This window comes from Acinonyx jubatus, chromosome X (genome assembly GCF_027475565.1).
Source record: "Acinonyx jubatus isolate Ajub_Pintada_27869175 chromosome X, VMU_Ajub_asm_v1.0, whole genome shotgun sequence".
In the NCBI taxonomy this organism is placed as follows: domain Eukaryota; kingdom Metazoa; phylum Chordata; class Mammalia; order Carnivora; family Felidae; genus Acinonyx; species Acinonyx jubatus.
Window position 1 is genome coordinate 67425207 of NC_069389.1, and position 26371 is coordinate 67451577.

Sequence of the window (26371 nt, forward strand, 5' to 3'; positions counted from 1 at the left end):
ACACACCAGTCTGACTGTGGCCCCAGTGGTGGGCTTGGGGCAGACATCGGGTCAGACTACGGCCCTGCCAACCAACACAAGTTTCCCCGTACAGCACAAAGGAAGTGCCCTGCAGTTGGGAGCTACCACAAGGACTACCCAACATGACGAAATGGAAGAATTCTCCTCAAAAGAAACTCCAGGAAGTAGCAACATCTAACAAATTGATCAAAAACGATTTAAGAAATAAAACAGAACAAGAATTTAGAATAATACTCATAAAATTAATCGCTGGCTTTGAAAAAAGCATAGAACACAGCAGAAAATCTATTGCTACAGATATCAAGGGACTAAGAAATAGTCATGAGGAGCTAAAAAAAGCTATATGAGGTGCAAAATAAAATGGAGGCAGCCATAGCATGGATTGAAGAGGTAGAGGAGAGAATAGGTGAATTAGAAGATAAAATTCTGGAAAAAGAGGAAGCTGAGCAAAAGAGAGATAAAAAAAACCCTGTAGTATGAGGGGAGAATTAGAGAACTAAGCTATGCAATCAAATGGAAGAATATCCGCATCATAGGAATTCCAGAAGAGGAAGAAAGAGAGAAAGGGGCTGAAGGTGTACTTGAACAAATAATAGCTGAGAACGTCCCTGATCTGGGGAAGGCAACAGACATTGAAATCGAGGAGGCACAGAGAACTCCCTTCAGATGTAACTTGAATCGATCTTCTGCTTGACATATCATACTGGAACTGGAAAAATACAAGGATAAGGAGAAAATTCTGAAAGCAGCTAGGGATAAACAGGCTCTCATTTCCAAAGGGAGACCCATGAGAGTAGTGACAGACCTATCTACAGAAACTTGGCAGGCCAGAAAGGAATGGCAAGAAATCTTCAATGTGATGAACAGAAAAAACATGTGGCTGAGAATCCTCTATCCAGAGTCTGTCATTCAGAATAGAAGGAGAGATAAAGGTTTTCCCAAACAAACAAAAACTGAAGGAATTCATCACCACTAAACCAGCAATACAAGACATCCTAAGGAGGACTTTGTGAGTGAAATGTTGCAAGGACTACAAAGTACCAGAGACATCACTACAAGTATGAAAACTAGAGACATCACAATGACTCTAAACCCATATCTTTCTATAATAACACTGAATGTAAATGGACTAAATTCTCCAACCAAGAGACGTAGGGTATCAGAATAGATTAAAAAAAAAAAAAACAAGACCCATCTATTTGCTGTCTACAAGAGACTCATTTTAGATCTGAGGACACCTGCAGGTTGAAAGTGAGGGGATTGAGAACTATCTATCATGCTACTGTAAGTCAAAAGAAAGCTGGAGTAGCCATACTTATATCAGACAAACTAGATTTTAAAGTAAAGGCTGTAACAAGAGAAAAAGAAGGGCATTATATAATAATTGCAATGTCTATCCTTTAGGAAGAGCTAACAATTATAAATGTCTATACACCAAATACGGAAGCCTCCAAATATATAAAACAATCACAAACATAAGCAACCTTATTGATAAGAATGTGGTCATTGCAGGGGACTTTAATGCCCCATTTACAACAATGGATAGATCATCTAGACAGAGGGTCAATAAGGAAATAAGGGTCCTGAATGATACATTGGATCAGATGGACTTGACAGATATATTTAGAACTCTGCATCCCAAAGCAACAGAATATACTTTCTTCTCGAGGTACACGGAATATTCTCCAAGATAGATCACATACTGGGTCACAAAACAGCCCTTCATAAGTATAAAAGACCTGAGATCATACCATGCACATTTTCAGACCACAATGCTATGAAACTTGAAATCAACCACAAGAAAAAGTCTGGAAAACCTCCAAAAGAATGGAGATTAAAGAACACCCTACTAAAGAATTAATGGGTCAACCAGGCAATTAGAGAAGAAATTAAAAATTCATGGAAACAAATGAAAATGAAAAGACAATAATGCAAACACTTTGGGATGCAGCGAAGTCAGTCCTGAGTGGAAAATGCATTGCAATCCAGGCCTATCTCAAGAAACAAGAAAAATCGCAAATACAAAATCTAACAGGACACCTAAAGGAAATAGAAGCAAAACAGCAGAGACAGCCTAAACCCAGCAGAAGAGAAATAACAAAGATCAGAGCAGAAAATAATATACAATCTAAAAAAAAAAAACTGTACAGCAGATCAATGAAACCAAGAGTTGGTTTTTTGAAAAAATAAACAAAATTGATAAACCTCTAGCAAGGCTTCTCAATAAGAAAAAGGAGATGACCCAAATATATAAAATCACGAATGAAAATGGATTACACCCAAACCCTCAGAAATACAAGCAATTATCAGGGAATACTATGGAAAATTATATGCCAACAACTGGATGTCCTGGAAGAAATGGACAAATTCCTAAGCACCCACACACTTCCTGAACTCAAACAGAAAGAAATAGAAAACTTGAAGAGACCCATAACCAGTAAAGAAATTGAATCAGTTATCAAAAGTCTCCCAACAAATAAGTGTCCGGGACCAGATGGCTTCCCTGGGGAATTCTACCAGACATTTAAGCAGAGATAATACCTATCCTTCTGAAGCTGTTCCAAAAAATAGAAAAGGAAGGAAAACTTCCAGACTCATTCTCTGAATCCAGCATTACTGTGATTCCCCAAGCAGAGTGAGACCCAGCAAAAAAAGAGAATAGGCCAAGATCCCTGATGAAAATGGAGGCAACTATTCTCAACAAGATACTAGCAATTTGAATTCAACAACATATATGAATTATTCACATGATCAAGTGGGATTCATTCCTGGGATGCAGGGCTGGTTCAACATTCACAAATCAATCAACGTGATACATCACATTAATAAAAGAAAAGAAAACAACCATATGATCCTGTCAATCGATCAAGAGAAAGCATTTGACAAAATTTAGCATCCTTTCTTAATAAAAACCCTTGAGAAAGTCGGGATAGAAGGAACATACTTAAAGATCATAAAAGCCATTCACGAAAAGCCCACAGCTAATATTATCCTCAATGGGGAAAAACTGAGAGCTTTCTCCCTGAGATCAGGAACATGACAAGGATGTCCACTCTCACTGCTGTTGTTTAACATAGTGTTGGAAGTTTCTAGCATCAGCAATCATACAACAAAAGGAAATCAAAGGCATCAAAATTGGCAAAGATGAAGTCAAGCTTTCACTTTTTGCAGATGACATGATATTATACATGGAAAACCTGACAGACTCCACCAAAAGTCTACGAGAACTGATACATGAATTCAGCAAAGTCACAGGATACAAAATTAATGTACAGAAATCAGTTGCATTCTTATACACTAATAATGAAGCAACAGAAAGACAAATAAAGAAACTGATCCCATTCACAATTGCACCAAGAAGCATAAAATACCTAGGAATACATCTAACCAAAGATGTAAAAGATTTGTATTCTGAAGACTATAGAAAGTTTATGAAGGAAATTGAAGAAGATACAAAGAAATGGGAAAACTTTCCATGCTCATGGATTGTAAGAATAAATACTGTCAAAATGTCAATATTACCCAAAGCCATCTACACATTCAATACAATTCCAGTCAAAATTGCACCAGAATTCTTCTCGAAGCTAGAAGAAGCAATCCTAAAATTTGTATGGAACGACAAAAGACCCCCAATAGCTGAAGTAATATTGAAGAAGACCAAAGCAGGAGCTGTAATCATCAAGACAGCATGGTATTGGCACAAAACCAGACACATAGACCAATGGAATAGAATAGAGACTCCACAATTGGACCCACAAAAGTATGGCCAACTAATTTTTGACAAAGCAGGAATGAATATCCAAAGGAAAAAAGACAGTCTCTTTAACAAATGGTGCTGGGAGAACTGGACAGCAACATGCAGAAGATTGAAACTAGACCACTTTGTCACACCATTCACAAAAATAAACTCAAAATGGATGAAGGACCTGAATGTGAGACAGGAAACCATCAAAACTCTAGAGGAGAAAGCAGGAAAAAACCTCTGACCTCAGCCACAGCAATTTCTTACTTGACACATCTCCAAAGGCAAGGGAATTAAAAGCAAAAATGAACTACTGGGACCTCATGAAGATAAAACCTTCTGCACTGCAAAGGAAACAATCAACAAAACTAAAGGCAATGGACGGAATGGGAAAAGATACTTGCAAATGACATATTGGGTAAAGAGTTAGTATCCAAAATCTGTAAAGAACTTACCAAACTCAACACCCGAAAAACAAATAATCCAGTGAAGAAATGGGCAGAAAACATGAATAGACACTTCTCTAAAGAAGACATCCAGATGGCCAACAGGCACATGAAAAGATGCTGAACGCCCCTCCTCATCAGGGAAATACAAATCAAAACCACACTGAGATATCACCTCACGCCAGAGTGGCCCAAATGAACAAATCAGGAGACTATACCTGCTGGAGAGGATATGGAGAAACGGGAACCCTCTTGCACTGTTGGTGGGAATGCAAACTGGTGCAGCCGCTCTGGAAAACAGTGCGGAAGTTCCTCAAAAAATCAAAAATAGATCTCCCCTATGACCCAGCAATAGCACTGCTAGGAATGTACCCAAGGAATACAGGAGTGCTGATGCATAGGGGCACTTGTTCTCCAATGTTTACAGCAGCACTTTCAACAATAGCCTAATTATGGAAAGAACTTAAATGTCCATCAATTGATGAATGGATAAAGAAGTTGTCGTTTATATATACAATGGAATACTACTTGGCAATGAGAACGAATGAAATATGGCCTTTTGTAGCAACGTGAATGGAACTGGAGACTGTTAGGCTGAGTGAAATAAGTCATACAGAGAAAGACAGAAACCATATGTTTTCACTCTTATGTGGATCCTGAGAAACTTACCAGAAGACCATGCGGGAGGTGAAGGGGGAAGTATAGTTATGGAGAGGGAAGGAGGCAAACCATGAGAAACTCTTAAAAACTGAAAATAAAGTGAGGGTTGATTTGGGGTGGGAAGGAGGGGAAAGTGGGTGATGGGCATTGAGGAGACTACCTGTTGGGATGAGCACTGGGTGTTGTATGGAAACCAATTTAACAGTAAATTTCATATTAAAAAAGTCACAACAGTTGTCACAGAAAGTCAGAAAAACAAAATAAGACTGTTAAAATACTACTTACTCATTACTTCAAAATACTAAAATGCACCAATAACAAATAATAATATAAACTCCTTAATTTTGATTGAAATATTTATATCAATCATGATTCAATTATATGATCAAGTTAACTGGGCTAATTATATGTAAAAACATATTTTATTGATTGTCTTTTTGTTGACTTATAATTAATATAGTGTTATATTAGTTTCAGGTGTGCAATATAATGATTAAAAAATTCTATAATTACTCAGTGTTCATCATGATAACTGTACCTCTTAATCCACTTTATTTATTTCATCCATCCCATTAATTACCTTTGAGTTTTTTTAATTTTAATGTATTTATTTATATATTTTTTAATGTGTATTTTTGAGAGAGAGAGACAGAACACAACTATGGGAGGGGCAGAAAAAGAAAGAGACATAGAATCTGAAACACACTCCAGGCTCTGAGCTGTCAGCACAGAGTTCGATGCAGCACTCAAACCCCCTAACAGAGAGATCATGGCTTGAGCCGAAGTTCGACACGTAACTGACCGAGCCACCCAGGCTCCCCGTTTGAATATGTTTTTTCTTTTTAACTGAAAAAACCTGCTCAAAGACTAAATGGTGTGTTGATTACTGCATTTTATTTAGGGTTACATTAGTAATATATATAAATATTATGATCTCAAAATATGTCATTTTAGATAATGCAGTCTTTTCGAGGTTCAATTTTGGCAACTTTACAAATATCATGACAATTTTTCTCAATGGCATTCTTACTAACAACATAGAAGGGAAACAAACGTTGCTTTAAATGAAGGATTACTTACTGCTCTTTTTCTAGAACACCCTGTAATCCAAGGCACAGTAAGGTTTCCTGAAATCTGTGGAAACAATAAATGGAATTTCAGTAAGGTATGCATTGACACTACTTGGAATGCTGATCAACACCAATGATTTCATACAAGATGTCAACATAGGTCTGCATTCAGAGCATATCCCCCACATAGACTTTGCCATTTCCTTACTGAACACAACAGATTTAAAGGGCTTTCATTTGTAAGAAAATTTTAGAAGCAGTGTAATTTCCCCTGGAAATTCAAGAAAATCCCTAGGCACTGTTGGGGCCTGGAAGTATGGTTTACAAATCTGTGAACAAGAAAATTATTGTAATAAAAATGCAGTACTCTGTGGAATATATGTTATAATAATTAAATTATTAACTATAGTCATCATTCTATGTATTAGTTCTCTAGACTTATCCTACATAACTACAAGCTCCTTTTTAAGCAGAGACTACTAAGATGAATAGGCAGCAACACCTTATTACATCGACATTGGCATGCAAGGAGATAGGTACTACTCCAGTAGGATTCCAGGGACTGTTTACAGAGACCAAGGTGGACCTGTGGGCTATAGCACAGAGTAGCCTAGACATCACCATACATTTTCCTGAAATACACAAGTTTTGGAGGATAACTCCAAATTATCCACTTGCCTTCTCCTTCCCTCCCACATACCTCCTGAGACACTGACAAGTCAATTCAGGCTTGCCAAATGGTGACGATGAGAATATGGTATTCGAACATTTATTGTTTTTGATAAATTACATTCAGTGATGACTTGTGAATTAGTATTATGCTTACTGATAAGGAGTGATAATCAAACAGTTAATGCAAATAGTAAAGTAATATCCTTAATTATTCAAAATTTAGGTAAATTATTACTGTCCCTGGCCACTAAACATGAAATTTTATTTTGAGTTCAAAATATAACACTATGCTAGGGATAGGCTAACAAAATTAATGTTATAAACTCCAAATAATACTTTTAAGAAAAAAATTAAAAATAATTTTATTTTAGTCAAAACCCCATTACAGTAATATGGCACTTAAATACAATGTTTGAGGATCATGAAGTTTCAAATAATTGATTTTTAAAGGTAAACTGAGTGATAATGAAAATTTCGATGGAAAAAATTCTTCAAAACTTACACCTTCCTGTCCTCCCATTAATACTTGGAATATAATATAATGTTTACAAAGTAATTTGGCTGCTAGCCTCAATGAAAGAGGTAAGTCTACCAAAATAACCACATAATATACTCTTGAAAAAATAGAGATATCAAAACATTTTGGATTCTCTTTGCACATACTCCCACCTATTAGTGAGGATAATTTCAAACTGTCTATATAAATTTGCTATAGAAAACATTTTAACCAAATGAACTAGAAAAAACAAAAAACAAACAAAACAAAAAAAACAAAAAAACAAACCCAGGGGGCGCCTGGGTGGCTCAGTTGGTTAAGCATCCAATTTGTGATTTTGTCTCAGGTCATGATCTCATGGTCTTGAGATTGAGCCCCACATTGGGTGTGTGCTGGGTGTGCTACTTGCTTAAAATTCTCTCTCTCCCTCTGCTCCTCTCCCCCACTTGTGCTCTCTCTCCCAAAATAAATTTAAAAATATATATATATAAACCAGTAAGTATTAAAAAGTTACATATGAAATAAAAAAATTATGCATATAATATACATGACAAATGAATGGGAATTATACATTTTAAGAATACAAAATGTGGTTTTCTGCTTAGGTCAAGTGTATGTAACCAAGAAAATAGAAAACTACTATAAACACATTAACATACAAATATCAATTCCATGTGAGTTGGGAAGAGATGAAGTTTCACTTTTTTGCTTTATAATTCTGGGGCACCAGTTACATAATATCCAAATGCTATATTAACTACCTTCTTTTGTTTATTTCAATTTTTTTCAGTTCTTTATGTTTCTGGTAAAACTCGGGAACAGCTAAGTATAGCAGCTGAATTTGTATGCTTTTTTGAAGAATAATACGGTATAAACATATTTCTCTCAAAGTTGGGAAGTTTTGTTTGGTCAGTAGTGATGACAAGGTTTTTCCCTCACCATTCTGGCTACAAAAATAGTATTTCAAATGAGCAGGGTAATATAGTAATCATTTAAATGATATTTAAATTCCAAACACATTTTTCAATACCCTGGTTTGGAAAAATATAAAAGTAGTTGACAAGGAGACAAGACCAACTTAACAAATATATTCGAACTTACACATACAAATGAGTACTATATGTTTCAAAGTAGAAAACAGGAAGTTATACAGTCATTACAATGATGTTGCCATTGTTGAAAACATTTTGGGAACTTTTCTTGGCAGTTCATGACACCCAGAGACTCTGTGTCATTATTTCATATTCTGTTTGTTTTAACTGAAGATATAATAACCCAAATTGAACATCAATATTAGTCACTAAATGTGGCTCAGAATAAATTCTAACTATTTTCCAAAGTCAAATTTTACCTCAAATAATGGAGATTTGTCACCAATGAAAGTATTTTTAAAAATCTCACAGGGGGCACCTAGGTGGCTCAGTCAGTTAAGTGTGGACTTTGGCTCAGGTCATGATCTCAGCGTTAGTGGGTTCGAGCACCGCATCTGGCTCTGTGCTAACAGTTCAGAGCCTGGAGCCTGCATGGGATTCTGTCTCTCCCTCTCTCTGCCCCTCCCCCACTCATGCTCTGTCTCTGTCTCTGTCTCTCTCTCTCGAAAATAAATAAACATTAAATTTTTTTTCCAAAAAAATTCTCACAGGCCCTTAAAGCAATTGTAAAAGAATTTCAAAACTTTTTTGACAAATTAAACATGATTGAAATAAGTATAGGTAACTTTCCAAAGTCATGAATTTGAACTTAATTTCTATACTACGTTGCTGTTTTAGGTACTTAAGAAATAAAAAAGATGGGTAAAACATAATTTCCTAGAGGGCAAGAATGTGAGAGGGAAGATGAGGAAGATACATGAATGACTTTAATATAAAGAATACTATAAGTGTCATGAGAAGTATAATAAATGAAATGCAATAGAAGGTAAGGTATGGTGAAATTACATCAAATTTGAGGACTTATATCTCAGCTGAACCTTAAAAAATGAATAGAATTTTTATAGAAATAAAAAAGAGCATTCCAGAGAAAAATAATGGCATGAGCACAGTGGAATAAAAGGATAAGATGTGTTGGGGCGCCTGGGGGGCTCAGTCGGTTGAGCGTCGGACTTTAGCACAGGTCATGATCCTGAGGTCTGTGAGTTTGAGCCCCGCACTGGGCTCTGTGATGTCAGCTCAGAGCCTGGCGCCTGCTTCGGATTCTGTGTCTCCCTCTGTCTCTGCCCCTCCCCCGCTCATGCTCTGTCTCTCTTCTGTCTCTGTCAAAAATAAATAAACATTAAAAAAAAAATTTAAAAAAGGATAGGATGTGTTTGGGAATGGTCAATTCAATTAGAATTAAAAATGGAATTGGGGTTACTTTGTGCAAGCCATGAATACCAAAGTACATTTACATCTAATTCTATGGAAAAAGAGGAGCCATTCAAAGTTTTAAGCAAATGAGTTATATGGTCAGAATGCATTTTTATACATTAAGATGATTAATTTGACTCAATGTGTTCAGTAAATTGAATCAGTATGGAAACTTATAATAGTTTAGGCAAAAAGCAATCCAGACTTGGAACAAAGTTAGGGAGTAGTAATTTAGAGAGAAATATAAAATACACTTCTAAATACAGGTCTTGTGCAGGAGATTAAAGAGGACTAGACAGTCTGGAAATTACTGGAATAGTTTTTTTTATGGCCATCATAAGACTGCCTCTCCAAATGGCTGGTCTGCTCAAACAAATAGAGAGTTGGAGAGTCACAATTTTGAATGTGAATGTAAGGAAGTGCTAATATTGGAAATCTCACAGAAAAATGTGGACACACTAAGGGCGCCTGGGTGGCTCAGTCAGTTAAGCATCCAACTCTTGATTTTGGCTCAGGTCATGATCTCACAGTTCATGAGATCAAGCCCTGCACTGGGTTCTATGCTGACAGCACAGAGCCTGCTTAGGATTCTCTCTCTCTTCCTCTCTCTTTGCCTCTCCCCATGCTGGCACTCTCTCCCTCTCTCTTTCTCTCTGTCTCTCAAAATAAACACTAAAAAAATAATAAAATAAAAGTAGATACACTAAAGGAAGTAATACACTTATATGGATGTAAACTGTAGTCACATCATATGGATAGGTAAGGTTTGTGAATCCATCTATAAAACACTTACCTTTCTCATGGAAAGTTATATTTAAAATAAGTAATATATATCAGAATGTTAATTATACATTATACATAATTACTTTTATAGATGATTTAAAGGATTTTAAAGGAACTTTTACTACATTTCATTTTCATGATTTAGATCTTGCATATGACTCTGCTATATTTCTGCTAGACTATGAGATTATTAAGGGCAAGGTATCATGTTTAAAACAATTTAGTCTATTTGTATATAGTCACACAAAGAATATACACAAAAAAGCATTCATTCCGATTTCAAAAATATTTCTGTTAAAAGACAATTCTCCACATATGCGGGACATTCTACTTAATTCGATTAACTGAAACAACCAGACAATAACCATGTCTATCAGAAAAGTTTAGCAGCAACAGATTCATAGTAAACTTATATTTTTGCTTTCCATCAGCTGTTTTGATATCAGTTGAACAATAAAAGATATCAATCATTCTGCTTTAATCAGCAGAGCTTCCTAGATCTTTTAAAGTTATAAGGTATAGAACATAGAAGACACTGCTGGGCATTTGGTAGGAAATCAATAAATATATGCTGGTTGATTGGTTGATTGAATTAACGTGCACTTTATACACTAGCTTCACTTGCTGAAATTCAACAAAAGGCCAAGAGTGGAAATGTACAAGAGACCATTACATGGGGGTAGGCAGTTGGAGGAGGGAATAACTAGCTGCTGGTAGAGAACAATGTGTTCTGGAGCAAAGAAGAAAAGATATATTGGCTTTTTAAAAAAAAAATATGTATTTCCCTTCCGTCTCTAGACCAAGTCTGGAAAAGCTTTGAGAAATAACAAAATAAGCTTTACAAATTGAAATTCAAATACTACAACATTTGGCAAAGCAACTAACATTTTTAAGCATATTAATTTTTCTTCTATTAAGTTAAAACAAATTCGTATTTAGAAAATCTTACTAGACTGAAAAGTTCTTGCAGTCAAAAACCAAGATGCTATTTGGGATTTTTCTTTTTACTACATAATTTTAGAAGTTAAATTTCACAATGCACAAGATATTAAAATCAGGAAAACTCAAATTCCAAGATGTTTCAATAAAATTATAAAAAGTACTCAGACATAACATAACTAGCCTGATTTCACCATATTGATTCTAGGGATACTGATTGTGAAAAATAATGGAAGGATATCAGAAAAATAATATAAATTAATATGTGGAATGATTCTCTTCTGAGCCAAAGCCCTGGGGAGTACAGAATTACAAATCTGTAAACCTCAAAATGATACTCTAACATATTTTAAAATATTATAACTTTACCCATATAAAGGGCAGATCTTTTATAAGTTATAAAAAACAAAAATTCTTTACTAAGTTTAGAAAAATTATCATGTGTTAGTTTTAAGTTATAAATATACAACTGAAATGAAATGTTTTCTTAAATGTATATTCAGAGATCAGTCCCTTAAATAATAAGAAAAGATTGATAGCTCTTATCAAGCTACAATCTTTTCAAGACTGGACCAGCATTCTTAATACCTAGCTCCAAGTCTTTGCTTTGCACACATCTCTTTGTTAAACCAAAAGATAGGCATTTGAAAGAAATCAAACACCCTGGATTTTTTTTTTGCAATAACATTATATGAGTTGCTACATTTGCTTTGTCATCTAAAACAACAAACAACAAAGAGATAAAGATAAAGATAAAGCAAGATAAAGAATTAGACAGCTCCACAGTTTCATCCCCCACAGAAACACTAAAAATAGAGACTGACAAGAATAACATTATGGTAGGTTTAGAAATCAGTCAAAGTTCTACAGCAATCAAGCCATAGACTCATCAGAAAAAATTCCACATTGTAAAAGGTAGGAAATTTCATGGAGTTTTTATTAGAAGAAGCAGAAGTGAGACTCTTTGGGAAATTAAGACTTTTAATAGTAGGGTAATCAGTAAAAAGCATGTACATACAACCAGGGGAGACACATGCCCAGAAAAGGCCTGCAAAGCCTTTAAGCTTTTACACCAGGCTAATTAATTAATTAATTGTCTTGAACTGCACAGACCCAGAATGCAAGGAGTGGAAGACAGTTGTTTTTCAAATACTCAATAAAAAAAATCATGATATATACAAAAAGCATTGTCCATTCGAAGGAAAAAATCTCCAGGAAATATCCCTGAAGAAAACCCATATATCAGACTTACTAGACAAATATGTTAAAACAGCTATCTTAAATATGCTCAAAGAGCTAAAGGAAAACATGGACAAAGAACTAAGGGAAATCAGGAAGAAGGTATATGAACAAAAAGAGAATATCATCAAAGAGATAGAAATTATAAAGAGAACCAAAAAGGAATTTTTGGAACTAAAAAGTACAATAACTAAATTGAAAAATTCACTAAAAGAGTTTGACAGAAGACTGGAATAAGTAGAAGAAAGAATAAGTAAACTTGAACAAACATAATTTGATATTATCAAGTTTGAGGAGCAAAAAGTAAAAAGAATGAAAAAAAGTAAGCAGGGCCTAAAGAAACTTATGAGACATTAACAAGCAGAGCAATATGTGTATTATTAGAAGCCCCAAAAGGAAAAGTAAAAAGAAAGAGGAAGATAAATTATTTGAATAAATAATATCTGAAAACTTCCCAAAACTGAGGAGTCATTGACATACAAATCCATAAAGCTCAACAAACTGTAACTAGGATAAATTCAAAGACGTTCACATGAAGATACATTATAATGAAACTGTCAAAAGACACATACAAGGAATCTTGAAAGCAGCAAAAGTGACTCATTACACACAGGGGCTGACACCAACCAGCACTCAGATTCGGCAGACCAAAGTCCTAACTGCAATGCCCAAGTAGTAGTCCCACCCAGTGGACTGGCTTATCTGCAGAGTCAACATGGTTGTGCAGTCTGACCAGGGAATTCAGCAAGGTACAAGTCTGTCTGATTCAGGTCTTTGAATGAAGAGCTTTCTAACCCTACAGTCTGGTTTGTCTCCACCCAGGCAGGGTGGCTGAGTCATAGCCAAACCCACTGCTGAATGTAGCTCCCAGCCATACCTAACCAGAAAAGGTTAGCCAGAACACCTTGAAGCTGCACAACTCAGCAGCACTAGATCAGAGTGTGGCAGGCAAAGCTCATCATCCACAGAGCAAAGCCAGTGGCATTGTTCAGCTAGGGAACTTGGACAGTAAGTCAACTTGAATCAAGACCATGAATAAAGAGCTTTTCCAAGTTTGGAGTCAAGCTGCCCAGGTAGAGGAGCTAATTAATAACCCCTTTCACTGATGAGCATAGCTCCAGACCCTTAGACCAGAGACCCTGACTGGGAATACACAGGAAGCTTCTGGGGGCTGGTCATCCTGTATGCTCAGCAGTGGAGCTACTTCTGACCATGCCTACTGCTAAGTGTAGCTCCCAGTCCCAACTGACAAGAAAGCCTGGCTGAAACACCTGGAGAGCTGCATACCCCAGCAATACTTGAGTGCAGACTCTGGCAGGAAAACCTGATCATCCACAAAGCACAGCCAGTGACTCCATTGAGTCAGGTAACTTGGTGGTATGGTTTGACTTGAGTCAAGACCAAAACCAAAAAGCCTTTCCAGTCTTGAAAATAGCTCTCTTGTTCTACCCACAGAAGGAAATTTGTAGCCCATTCCATGGCTGAATACAGCCTTCACCCTTACCAACCAGGGAACCTAATGAGCACATTGAAAGCTGAACAGTTCATCCAACAACCTTGCTTGAAGTGGCACTTAGAGAGCAGAAGCCCATGGCTTTCCATGCAAAAGTAAAACTGGTAACCTTATCTGGCTAGGGAATTCAGTACCCGCTCTTGCGTGATTTAAATCTACAAACAAGGAGACATTAAGACTCTGGGGTCTATTCTGTTATACTGAACCATTTCAAAGTATCATCTATTACTGAATATAGTACCCAGACTTAACCATCTATACAACCTGTCCAGGGAACCCAGGCAACTGTGGAACACAACCTACGGCCTTGCTTGTACACAGAATCAAGCCAGCAGTCCTATTCAACTGTTCTCAGCCAGGGGAAGCCCAGCGAACTCAGAGCTCACAGTAACCTTGCCCCAAAATAGATCCTGATAGCAAGCTCCACATTCTCAAGGACATTGCCAACAGGCATATTCAGAAACCCAAAGTGAGCTGACTGGTGAAGAACTGTCTCTGCCAAAGAGAACCTATAAAGTCTGGAAGAGGAGACTGCTTACTCAAATGCACAGACACCAAATAAACAATCAAGGATCATGAAAATCATTAAACATGACACCACCAAAGAAAACATAATAAAATTTCAAAAACTGGCCCTAAATAAATGGAGATCTATGAACATTCATAAAAAGAATTTAGAACAATCCCTTTAAAGTGAACTAGTGAAGTAAACTACAAGAATACACACAAAAAAAATGAAATTTGGGAAGTAATGCATAAACAAAAAGAGAAGTTCAACAAAGAAATAGAAACCATTGGAAAAACAAAGAAAAACACTAGAAAGCATAGATCTGAAAAAGACAATGACTAAATTGAACAATTCAATGGAGAGCTTCAAAAGCAGACCCAATCATGCAGAAAAAAGAATAAGAAACCTAGAAGATAGACCATTTGAAATTACATAGTCACAGGATCAAAAAGAAAAAAAAGAATAAAAAAGAGGGAAGAAAGTCCATGGAATTTATGGGACACAATTAAAAAACAATATCCACGTTATGAGAATGCCAGAAAGAGAATAGTATAGAAAGTATATTTGAAGCAAAAATGGCTGAAAACGTCCCATACCTGGGGAGTAAAATTAACATGACATATCCATGAGGCCAAAAGGACCCAAAATAGTTTGAACCTGAGTAGGATTATACTAAGATACATTATAACTAAACCGTCAAAAGTCAGACAAAGAAAGGTTTTGAAAGCAGCAAGAAAGAAGAAAGAAGTTACATACAAGGGAGCCACTATAAGACTATAAGCAGATATCTCAAAAGAAACTTTTCAGGCCAGAAAATAATGGAATTATATATTCAAAATATTAACAAAAAAACCTGTCAACCAAGAATCTATACCTAGCAAAGCTGTCCTTCAGAAATATTTTCTTGAATAAACAAAAGCTGAGGGAGTTCACCACTACTAGACCTGCCTTACAAGAAATGTTAAAGGGAGTTCTACTAATAATATTAAAAATATGCTAATACCATACAAACATATAAACGTAGAATAAAACTCACAGGTAATTGTAAATATATGGTAGTAAAACAACAAAATACTATATATAGTAAATATAAATAAAGTTAGACTCTGTAATATGGAAATGGTGGTGCATAACTTGCTTACACCTATACTTTAAAAGTTAAAAGAACAAAGTAAAAAATAACTATAAGTGCCAAAACTTGTGATTGGTTACACAATATAAAAATCATGTAAACTACAGCATCTATAACCTAAAACTTGATGGGAGAAGTAAATGTAAAAGAAACAGATTACCTGAATGGATGGAAAAAAAAAAAAACATGAGCCAATAATATGCTGCCTACAAGACACTCGCTTTAGGCTTAAAGACATGCAAAGACTGTATATGAAGACACAGAAAAATATTTCAAGCACATTGTAAAACAAAGCAGAAATCTCTATACTTATATCAGACAAATTAAACTAATCTAAACAGGTGAAAAAGAGACAAAGAAGGACATTATACAATGATAAGGGGGTCAAATCCATCAAGACAATATAACAATTCTAAATGTTTATGTATCCAACATCAGAGGACCTAAATATATAAAGTAAAAACTAAAAGAACTAAAAGACAAAATAAACATAAACATAAACACATTAATAGTTGTGGACTTTATATTTAAGTTTTTATTAAAAATCCAGTTAGTTAACACACAGTATAATATTAGTTTCAAGTGTACAACTTAGTGATTCAACACTTACATAAACACCCAGGGCTCATCACAAGTGCCCTCCTTAATCCCCATCACCTATTTAACCCAATCCCCACCCATCTCCCATCTGGTAATCATCAGTTTGCTCTCTATAGTTAAGAGTCTGTTTCTAGGTATGGTCTCTCCTTTTTCCCCCCTATTACTGTTTGTTTTGTTTCTTAAATTCCACATACCAGTGAAATCACATGGTATTTGTCTTTCTCTGACTGATTTATTTCCCTCAGCATAATACTCTCTTGTTCCATCCAAGTAGGTAAAAATGGAAAAATTTCATTCTTTATTTAAGGCTAACTAATATTTCACTGTATATATACATATCACTTCTTTATCCATTCATCATACAATGGACATTTGGGCTCTTTCCATAATTTGGTTATGGTTGATAATGCTGCTATAAACATTGGGGTACATGTATCACTGAATTGGGTAGAAGTGCAATACCTGGATGATAAGGTAGTTCTATGTTTAACTTTTTTAGGAACCTCCATACTGTTTTCCAGAGTGGCTGCACCAGTTTGTGTTCCCACCAACAGTGTAAACAAATGAAAATGAAAACACAAAGGTCAAAAACCTTTGGGATAAAGTAAAAGTGGTCCTCAGTGTATATAGCAATACAGGCCTACCTCAAGAAGCAAGAAAAATCTCAAATAAACAACCTAATCTTACACCTAGAAGAGCTAGAAAAAGTATAGCGAACAATGTCTACAGGTGGAAAAAGAGGGAAATAATAATGATTAGAGTAGAAATAAATTTTACAAAAACAAACAAACAAAAGAATAGATCAATAAAACCAGGTGCTGGTTCTTTCAAAAAGTTAATAAAATTGATAAACCTCTAGCCAGACTTATCAAAAGGAAATGAGAAAAGACTAAAAAAAAATAAATTCACTGATGAGAAAGGAGAAATAACCAACACCACAGAAATGTAAACAATTATGAGAGTATTATGAAAAACTATATGCAAACATATTGCAAAACATGGAAGAAATAGATAAATTCCTAGAAACATATGAACTACAAAACTGAAACAGGAAGAAATAGAAAATTTGAATAGACTGATAACCAGCAAAGAAATTGAATCAGTAACTCCAAATGTCCCAACAAACAAAAGTACAGGGCCAAATAGCTATCACAGGCGAACTCTACCAAACATCTAAAGAAGACTTAACTATTCTTCTCAAATTATTCCAAAAAATGCCTAGGAATTGAAGGAAAAATTCCAAATTCATTCTATGAGGCCAGCATTACCTTGATAACAAAAATATATAAAGACTCCACTGAAAAAGAGAAGAACAGGCCAATATCCCTGATCAACATGTATGCAAAAATTCTCAATAAAATACTAGCAAACCAAATAGAACAATCCATTTAAAAAATAATAAACCACAATCTAGTGGGACTTATTGCTCCGCTGAAAGGGTGGCTCAATATTCACAAATCAATCAACATGATACACCACATAAAGAACAGAAAGTATAAGCAGCATATGATCATCTCAATAGATGCAGAAAAAGCATTTGACAAAATACAGTATCCGTTTATGATAAAAAATCTCAACAAAGTAGGCTTAGAGAGAACATAATGTAATAAATGTCATATACCACAAACACACAGATAATAACATCCTCAATGGGGGAGAAACTGAGAGCTTTTCCTCTAAAGTCGGGAACAAGACAGGGATGCCCACTTGCACGACTGTTATGTAACATAATACTGGAAGTCCTAGCCACAACAAACAGACAACAAGAAATAAAAGACATCCAATTGGAAAGGAGGAAGTTAAACTTAACTACTCGGATGTGACATGATACTCTATATAGAAAATGTAAAAGACCCCACCAAAAATTTGCTAGAAATGATACATGAATTCAGTCATGTCATAGGATACAAAATCAACATATAGAAATCTGTTGCATTTCTATATATCAATAATGAAGCAGCAGAAATACAAACTCAGGAATTGATCCTATTTACGACTGCACCCAAAACAAAAGATACCTAGGAATAAGCCTACCTCAATAGTTAAAACATCTGTACTCTGGAAAGTATGAAACAATCCAGAAAGAAATTGAAGATGACACAAAGAAATGGAAAAGGATTCCATGCTCATGGATTGGAAGAACAAATGCTATGAAAATGTCTACACTACCCAAAGCAATCTACACACATAATATAATCCCTACCAAAATAACACTAGCATTTTTCACAGAGCTATAACAAACAATCCTAAAATTTGTATGGAACTAAAAAAGATTTCAAATAGCTAAAGTAAACTTGAAAAAGAAAAGCAAAGCTAAAATCATGACAATGCCAGGATCAATTTATATTACAAAGCTGTAGTGATCAAGACACTATGGTAATGGCACAAAAACAGACGTCTAGATCAATAGAACAGAATAGAAAACCCAAAATGAACCCACAGCTAAATGGTCAATTAATATTCAACAAAGCAGGAAAGAATATCCAATGAAAAAAAGACATTCTCTTCAACAAATGGTGTTGGGAAAACTTGACAGCAACATGCAAAAGAATGAAACTGGACCACTTTCTTACACTGTACACAATAATAAATTCAAAATAGATGAAAGACCTAAATGTGAGACAGGAAACCATCAAAATCCTAGAGGAGAACACAGGCAGTAACTTCTTTCCCATCAGCAATAGCAACCTCTTACTAGATACATCTCCTGAGTCAAGGGAAACAAAAGCAAACATGAACTATTGAGACTTCATTAGGACAAGAAGCTTCTGCACAGCTAAGGAAACAATCAGCAAAATTAAAAGGCAACCTACAGAATTGGAGAAGATATTTGCAAATGACACATCTGATAAAGGGTTAGTAACCAAAATATATAAAGAATATATAAAAATGAACAACCAAAAACATTTAATCCAGTCAACAATTGACAGAAGACATGAATAGACTTTTTTTTTCAAAGAAGTCATCCATATGGCCAACAGACACATGATCACTCATCATCAGAGAAATAGAAAGCAAAACTACAAGGAGATACCTTCTCACACTTGTCAGAATGGCTAAAATTAACAACTTAGGAAACAACAGGTGTTGGCAAGGATGTGGAGAAAGGGGAACCCTCTTACATTGCTGGTGGCCATGCAAACTGATGCAGGAAGTCTGGAAAGCAGTATGGGAGTTCCTCAAAAAGTTAAAAATAGAATTACTCTAATATCCAGCAATTGCACTATCAGATATTTACCTAAAGGATACAAAAATATGGATTTGAAAGGGTACATTTACCCCATTATTTATAGCAGCATTATCAACAGTAGCCAAATTATGAATAAAGCCCAAATGTCCATTGACTGATGCATGGATAAAGAAGGTGTGGTATATACATACAAGGGAATATTCCTCAACTATAAAAAAGAATGAAATATTGCCACCTGCAATGACATGGATGGAGCTAGAGAACATTATGCTAAGGGAAATAAGTTAGTCAGTGAAAGACAAATAATAGCATATGATTTCACTCATGTGGAATTTAAGAAAAAAAAACAAATCAACATGGGGGAAAAAGGAGTGAAGGAAACCATAAAATAGTTTCTTAACTATAGAGAATAAACTTAGGGTTGCTGCAGTGGAGGTTGGTGGGGGAATGGGTTAAGTTGCCAATGGGTATTGAGGAGGGCACATGTGGTGGTGGTTATTGGGTGTTGTATATAAATGATCAATCAGTAAGTTCTACAGCTGAAACTAATATTATGCTGTATGTTAACTAACTGGAAGTTAAATAAAAAAATGACTATCATCAATAGTGCTGCTATAAACATTGGGGTGCATGTGTCCCTTCGAAACAGCATACCTGTATCCCATGGATACATACCAAGTAGTGCAATTGCTGGGTCATAGGGTAGTTATATTTTTAATTTTTTGAGGACCCTCCATACTGTATTCCAGAGTGGATGCACCAGCTTGCATTCCCACCAGCAGTGCAAAAGAGATCCTCTTTCTCCGCATCCTCACCAACATCTGTTGTTACCTGAGTTGTTAATGTTAGCCATTCTGACAGGAGTAAGGTGGTATCTCATTGTGGTTTTTATTTGTATTTCTCTAATGATGTACTGTATGCTAACTAATTTGGATGTAAATTTAAAAAATAATATTAAATAAAAACTTGAAACTATCAAAAAATAAGGTTTACATAAAATGAAATAAATTGTCCTCTAAAGAAAAAAAAAGGAACTAAACTATAGTATCCTGATATAGGCACCCCCTGACAGTTTCCTTACTACCACTTCAAATCTTAATATGGCATTCCCAAAAGGTTCCAAAACAGATCTGATTTCAACTTTTCAGCATCCTCTAGGATTCCCTCAATTTGCTCTCATTCACCTAGATAGCTTGGAACTAGACCTTCTTGCAGGAAGACCTCAGCTTGAAGATACCTGGTATAACAGGAAGAAGAGGCAGATATCTTTGTTATACAGTCCTAAAGTCAGAAACTAATGAGAATTGCTTGCTTATAGTTTCACAGCTAGGAAGTTGCCAATATGGCCATAGATTCTATTTTTCTAAGTCCTCACCTAACAGTAATATATCTTGGTAATAGAACTTCTTCTAAATTTTAGAGAATAACTACCATGGACTGAATGCTTGTGTCATAGTTGAATTAATATGTTGAAACCTAATCACCAGTGTGATGGTGTTTTGAGGATGGGCTTTTGAGAGGTGATTAGGTCATGAGAATTGAGCCTTCATAAATGGCATTAATGTCCTTATAATAGAGAACCTAGAGAACTCCCTTGCCCCTTCTTCCATATGTGGACACAGTGAGAAGACAGTCATTTATCAATTAGAAAGCAGCCCTTTACCAGATACCAGCCCTTTGTCAGCACCTTGATCTTGGGCTTCCTAGCCACCATAACTGTGAGAAATAAATGTTTGTTGTTTAGTCCTCCCAGTCAATCGTATGTTTGTTATAGAAGCCCAAATGGACTAAGACATTTTCATGGACTACACTTCCCCAGGCTGCTTTGATTTCCCCAAATCTCAACTAAGAGAAAGGAGGGGCAAAACAATGCCCCAAGGTTCTCTGCAAACACGCTTTCCCATACAATCTAAGGTCAAGTTGGAGGAAGTGTGGTATAATATTAATAAGTGTACACACATTATGGTAAAGTTGATGGGTAATCTTCAGTCTTCTTTCAGTCAGCACTACAGGTATTTATTCTTCAACTACCCTGTGATAATTGTGGGCTTTTGAAATATTTTATTTGAATATAAAGGAGACCTGGGCTACCAGAGTTTCAATAATTTTCCAACTACAATGTCATATGTATAAGACAGTTTATGTGCCAGGGAATGTAAAAGTAGCTTTGCACTGATTGTGACATAATCATGTCACAGCTTTCCTGTGAAACAGATGTTACTAACCACATTATATAAATGAGGAAACTGTTAAACAGAGAAGTTATGCCACTTGCCTGAGTCCTCCCAAGTAGAAAGTGGCAGAACCTAGATTTGAATCCAGGCCTATCAGGCTCTAAGCCGATGCTCTTCATTGTTGTCAGACTGCCTTTCTTTAAAGAGATTACTATTCCAAAAAGTTGCTAAGCTTTTTCCTTTTAAGAGGTTCTTTTATATAAAACAAATTTAATTTTAAGTGTTCTGTCAGGAAAAAAAAATATAGATTGTAGAAAGGTAAAACATATGGGGCACCTGGGTGGCTCAGTCAGTTAAGTGTCCAACTTCGGCTCAGGTCATGATCTTGTGGTCTGTGAGTTTGAGCCCCGCATCAGGCTCTGTGCTGACAGCTTGGAGCCTGGAGCCTGCTTCAGATTCTGTGTCTCCTTCTCTCTCTGACCCTCCCCCACTCACACTCTCTCTTTCTCTCTCTCTCAAAAATAAATAAACATTAAAAAAGTTTAAGGTAAAACATAGGTTAACTTATTTTTAAGGAAGTTGTTGGTTTATGAAAAAATAAAAATTAAACTGCACTTTCAGGCTTCCAAATACTCTACACAGTTGAAATCATTAGGCTGTGTGGTAAAACAGAAAAAAAAATAACACATGATATATTTCTTACTTGGGATCCTGGTTCTGTCATGTACATACTAGCTGTGTGATCCTGGGCAAGTTACCAAAATATATATAAATTACCTATATGTTCAGAGTGGCCTATATGTCCAGAAGATTCAATGAGATCAGGTATATAAGGTGACTGATGATGCCTGGTATGTGGAAGACGCTCAACAGATGGTAAATGTTATTGTTATGGCTATTATTAAGAACAACACTAATGGGGTAAAGAAGTACAAAAGAGAAGGTAAATTAAAACTGGTTTGTGTGAGGATCTTAATAGTATGATTCATTGTTACTTTAAGCATGTTTTAGGAAAGAACAACACAGAAAAATGTGTAGATTCTCAATAGTAAATGAATACTAATGATGATGACAGAGTCCTCTTCTGTTAGGGCTAGGTGCCAGAGAGATTCTGCCTATACTCTGTTACTGCTTTTCATTTTGAAGCAGGGAGCTATAAGATGGAGGGAGTTAAGAGAATTTGGTTCCTTATATTGGTTGAGAATAGCCTGGAAGCACGTTAAGTCCAGATTTTTTAATTTTTTTGTATTATTTATTTTTGACAGAGAGAGAGAGAAAGAAAGAACACAAATGGGAGAGGGGCAGAGAGAGAGGGAGACAGAGGATCCAAAGCAGGCTCTGTGCTGACAGCAGAAAGCCCAAGGTAGGGCCAAACCCACAAACTTCAAGATCATGACCTGAGCTGAAATCAGAGGCTTAACCAGCTGAGCCACCCAAAAGCCCCTTAAGTCCAGATTATACTTAAATACTGTGGTTGAAAAAATCAAAGTGTCTAGCTATTAGCAAGGAAAAATAGCAAACATCCATGTCCTGCTATTCAAATTCACAGAAACATGTTTTTCAGAGAAATCTTGGTCTTAAGAGATGTTCTGAGGTGGGCTTTCACCTCTCTTTTGAGATTATTTGAAGCATATCTAAACAACTGAATATGTGAAGCAGTGTAGAAATAACACCTATTTTTACACAGGTTTGAAGTTGCTTTACATTTAAATCTGAATGTCTCTTCTTTATAAACATTTTTAAAACTTGATCAATATTCCACTTGATGTTTTAATAAAGTATTTACTTTTAGAAAAAGTAGTTGGCTGAGTTACTGCATACTGTGACTTCTCAGCCATCATCTCTTGGGGAAATGATTGACTTGCTTTGCCAGTTATGCATGGAAACCACCACTCATCTATTGACAGCTTCCAAAACTGCAAGTAAAAACCATCACAGGAATAATCTATGTTCAAGTGGATGAACCTAGTCAATTTAGTCTTATTTTAGTAATGGGAAATGCCATGCTTCCCATAAGACTAATAATTCCTGAACAAAATCATTTTAAGTGTCAGGAGAAAGCTTCCATGATTATATTCCATGGGAAAAAAACTAAGCAATTTAAACATGACAAAGACAGCATAACATTCGGCAAATAGTTGACCTCAAACTACCAATTTGAAGCAAAAAATCTCAAATTACTTCAAAGTGTGAGTTAAGTGATGGGGCACCTGGGTGGCTCAGTCAGTTAAGCAGCGGACTTGCTCAGGTCATGATCTTGCAGTTTGTGTTTTCGAGCCCCACATTGGGCTATGCACTGACAGTTAAGAACCTGGAGCCTGATTTGGATTCTGTTTCTCCCTTTCTCTGCTACTCCCCCACTCTTGCTCTGTCTCTGTCTCTCAAAATTAAATGAACATTAAAAAAAATAAAACAAAGAAACAAAACAAACAAAAAAAAAACACAGTATGAGTTAAGTGACACAGGCTTCATGTTTAACTGGATATCAAACACAGCTTTTTACACCAAAAAAAGCTTTTTAAAAATTTTATAAAATGAATGTATACATTACCTGGTAATTGTTTTGGTTTTGTGATAACTTCAATTGGTTTGATGATGCGAAATGTGAAGAAAAATTACTCCGTGATGGATTTGTATTACTGTACATCGTAGTAGCTACTGAATGCAATGAGGTCCGTGGTGTCAAATGGTAGTCTCTGCTTTGATAGAGTACATTGTCTGCCAAGTCTCTAATATTCACCATTTGTGAATTTGGCATATTTCTTCCTGGTCCAGGAAGTACTGTACTTTGGTTCTCTGCTCCAAGGGATCTGCCACTTTCATAAAATCTTGAGTAGCTTGGTATCTGTGCTCCCATCAATGCCAACTCTTCTTCTTTGGCATACTCATCATCAGCATCTCCAGTCTCCATTGCAATGGACAAACAAGTTCCTTCTGCTGAACTAGGCTTCTGTGGGGCATTTCCTCCCAGAATTCTCTGGGGGTAATCACTAACAGCCAATGAAAATACTTCACGGATTTCCAAGTTTTGCGTTCTACAGTAAGGGTCTCTAATAGGTGGCTTTTGCCCACATAAGTTTTGTGATGCTAGACTCATGTGTTCAGGCTTATATGACCTCTGAATTCCAACTGGTTCAATTTTGCAAGGTCGGTGGCACATAGATGGCTTTTGAGGTACCATCATCTCAGAGGCCTGCATTGAAGAGCTTCCATAGTTTTTCTTTGTGTGACTGTATACTGAATTTCCAGCATTTAGCACACTTGTCTGTCTTGACAAGATAATTGTTTTTTCACCTAAGAGCAGAGAAGCATTTTTACAGTGTGCTACTTGTCTTTGAACAGGAATGTGCAACTGAAACTCAGTATCATTTTTACTGGCAGTTTTCTGAATAGGAATTTTATGTGCTTCTGTAATTTGTGTATCTGAATGTTTGGTTGTCCCTTGCCTACTTGATGAACTTGCTGGACTGTATGCATCAGTTACAATGTCATCATTATTGGCAGATGTCCAAGAAGACTGTTGGCTTGACGGTCGAGTGATGTTAACTACATTTCTGACTGTAATGTCCGGAGCTGTCAAAGAGGTACTGGGAAGAGTTCCTGTTGTTGCTCCTGATTCAGAATTCTTACTACTCATTTTTCTTCTCTTATTGCCAACCCACGTCTGTAAGGATAAAAAATGATATTATAGAAATGTTTTTAACAAAAAAAGAAAAAAAACTTTCAATGTGATAAATTGTGTTCTCATTGTCATAGAACTAAAGCCTATAATTTTTTCAAACAAAAATATACAATAAAAGAAAAAGTAACTGAAGTATAAGGTCAAAAAAGTAAAAAATAAATAAAGTATATGGTCAGACATGTTCAAGAACTTGCACTCAATAACTATCTAAGAACTTTGATAATAGAATTGTATTACTGCTTCTGTCCTCAAAACCCATTCAATTAACCTGTAGCAAGAACCCTAAAAATGTTTACATCCCTTTTGTAGTAAATCCATTTCTGGGAATTTATCCTAAAAACAATCATATACAAAGTTATATGGAATTATGTCCATCATATATTTATTTATAATAGTGAGACATTGGAAGGATACTAAAGATAGGGTATTTAATGACATTGGAAAATGCTCATAATATTATTAAACAAATATATACTTGTAATCTTCATGTTTAACAATGTTATATGACTATATCACAACTTGGTTAATTTAATATTGCTAGATATTACTGGGTTATTTTTAGAAATATTCACTATTATAAATCATAATGAAGTACATGTCATTGTATATGCATCTTTGTGCTATTGATCCATTACAATGCTATCCTAGAAGGGAAAGTGTTTGATTTTTTGATATTTTCAAAGTACTGTCCAAGAGTTCCGGTTTCCCCACAACCTCATCAACATTTTACATTATCTTTTTGTAGTCTTTACTAGCCTAGGAGTTAATATAAGGTATATAATGCTATTTTCATTTGAATTTCTATGGTTACTGTATTACATTAATAAAATCACTTACCCATTAACTTTACTCATTTTTATATTGGGATATTTGTCTTTTTAAATTGATACAATGGAATACTGCTTGGCAATGAGAAAGAATGAAATCTGGCCACTTGCAGCAACATGGATGGAACTGGAGGGTGTTATGCTGAGTGAAATAAGCCAGGCAGAGAAAGACAGATACCATATGTTTTCACACATATGTGTATCTTGAGAAACTTAACAGAAGACCATGGGGTTGGGGAAGGGGAAAAAAAAGTTACAGAGAGGGAGGGAGGCAAACCATAAGAGACTCTTAAGGACTGACAACAAACTAAGGGTAGATGGGGGTGGAGGAG

General features: G+C 35.6%; 1 protein-coding gene across 2 annotated transcripts in view; it reads right to left on the bottom strand.

Annotated features, from left to right (window-relative positions):
* Window positions 1-26371, bottom strand: part of HDX (highly divergent homeobox) — a 179529-nt gene that overhangs the window by 115216 nt on the left and 37942 nt on the right. For both annotated transcript variants that reach the window (XM_015079368.3, XM_027053747.2), the window contains exons 3-4: window positions 24082-25194; window positions 5950-6003 (exon numbers count right to left, since the gene is read on the bottom strand). In XM_015079368.3, coding sequence (XP_014934854.1) covers window positions 5950-6003; window positions 24082-25194 — 1167 coding nt within the window. The remainder of the gene's footprint in view (window positions 1-5949; window positions 6004-24081; window positions 25195-26371) is intronic.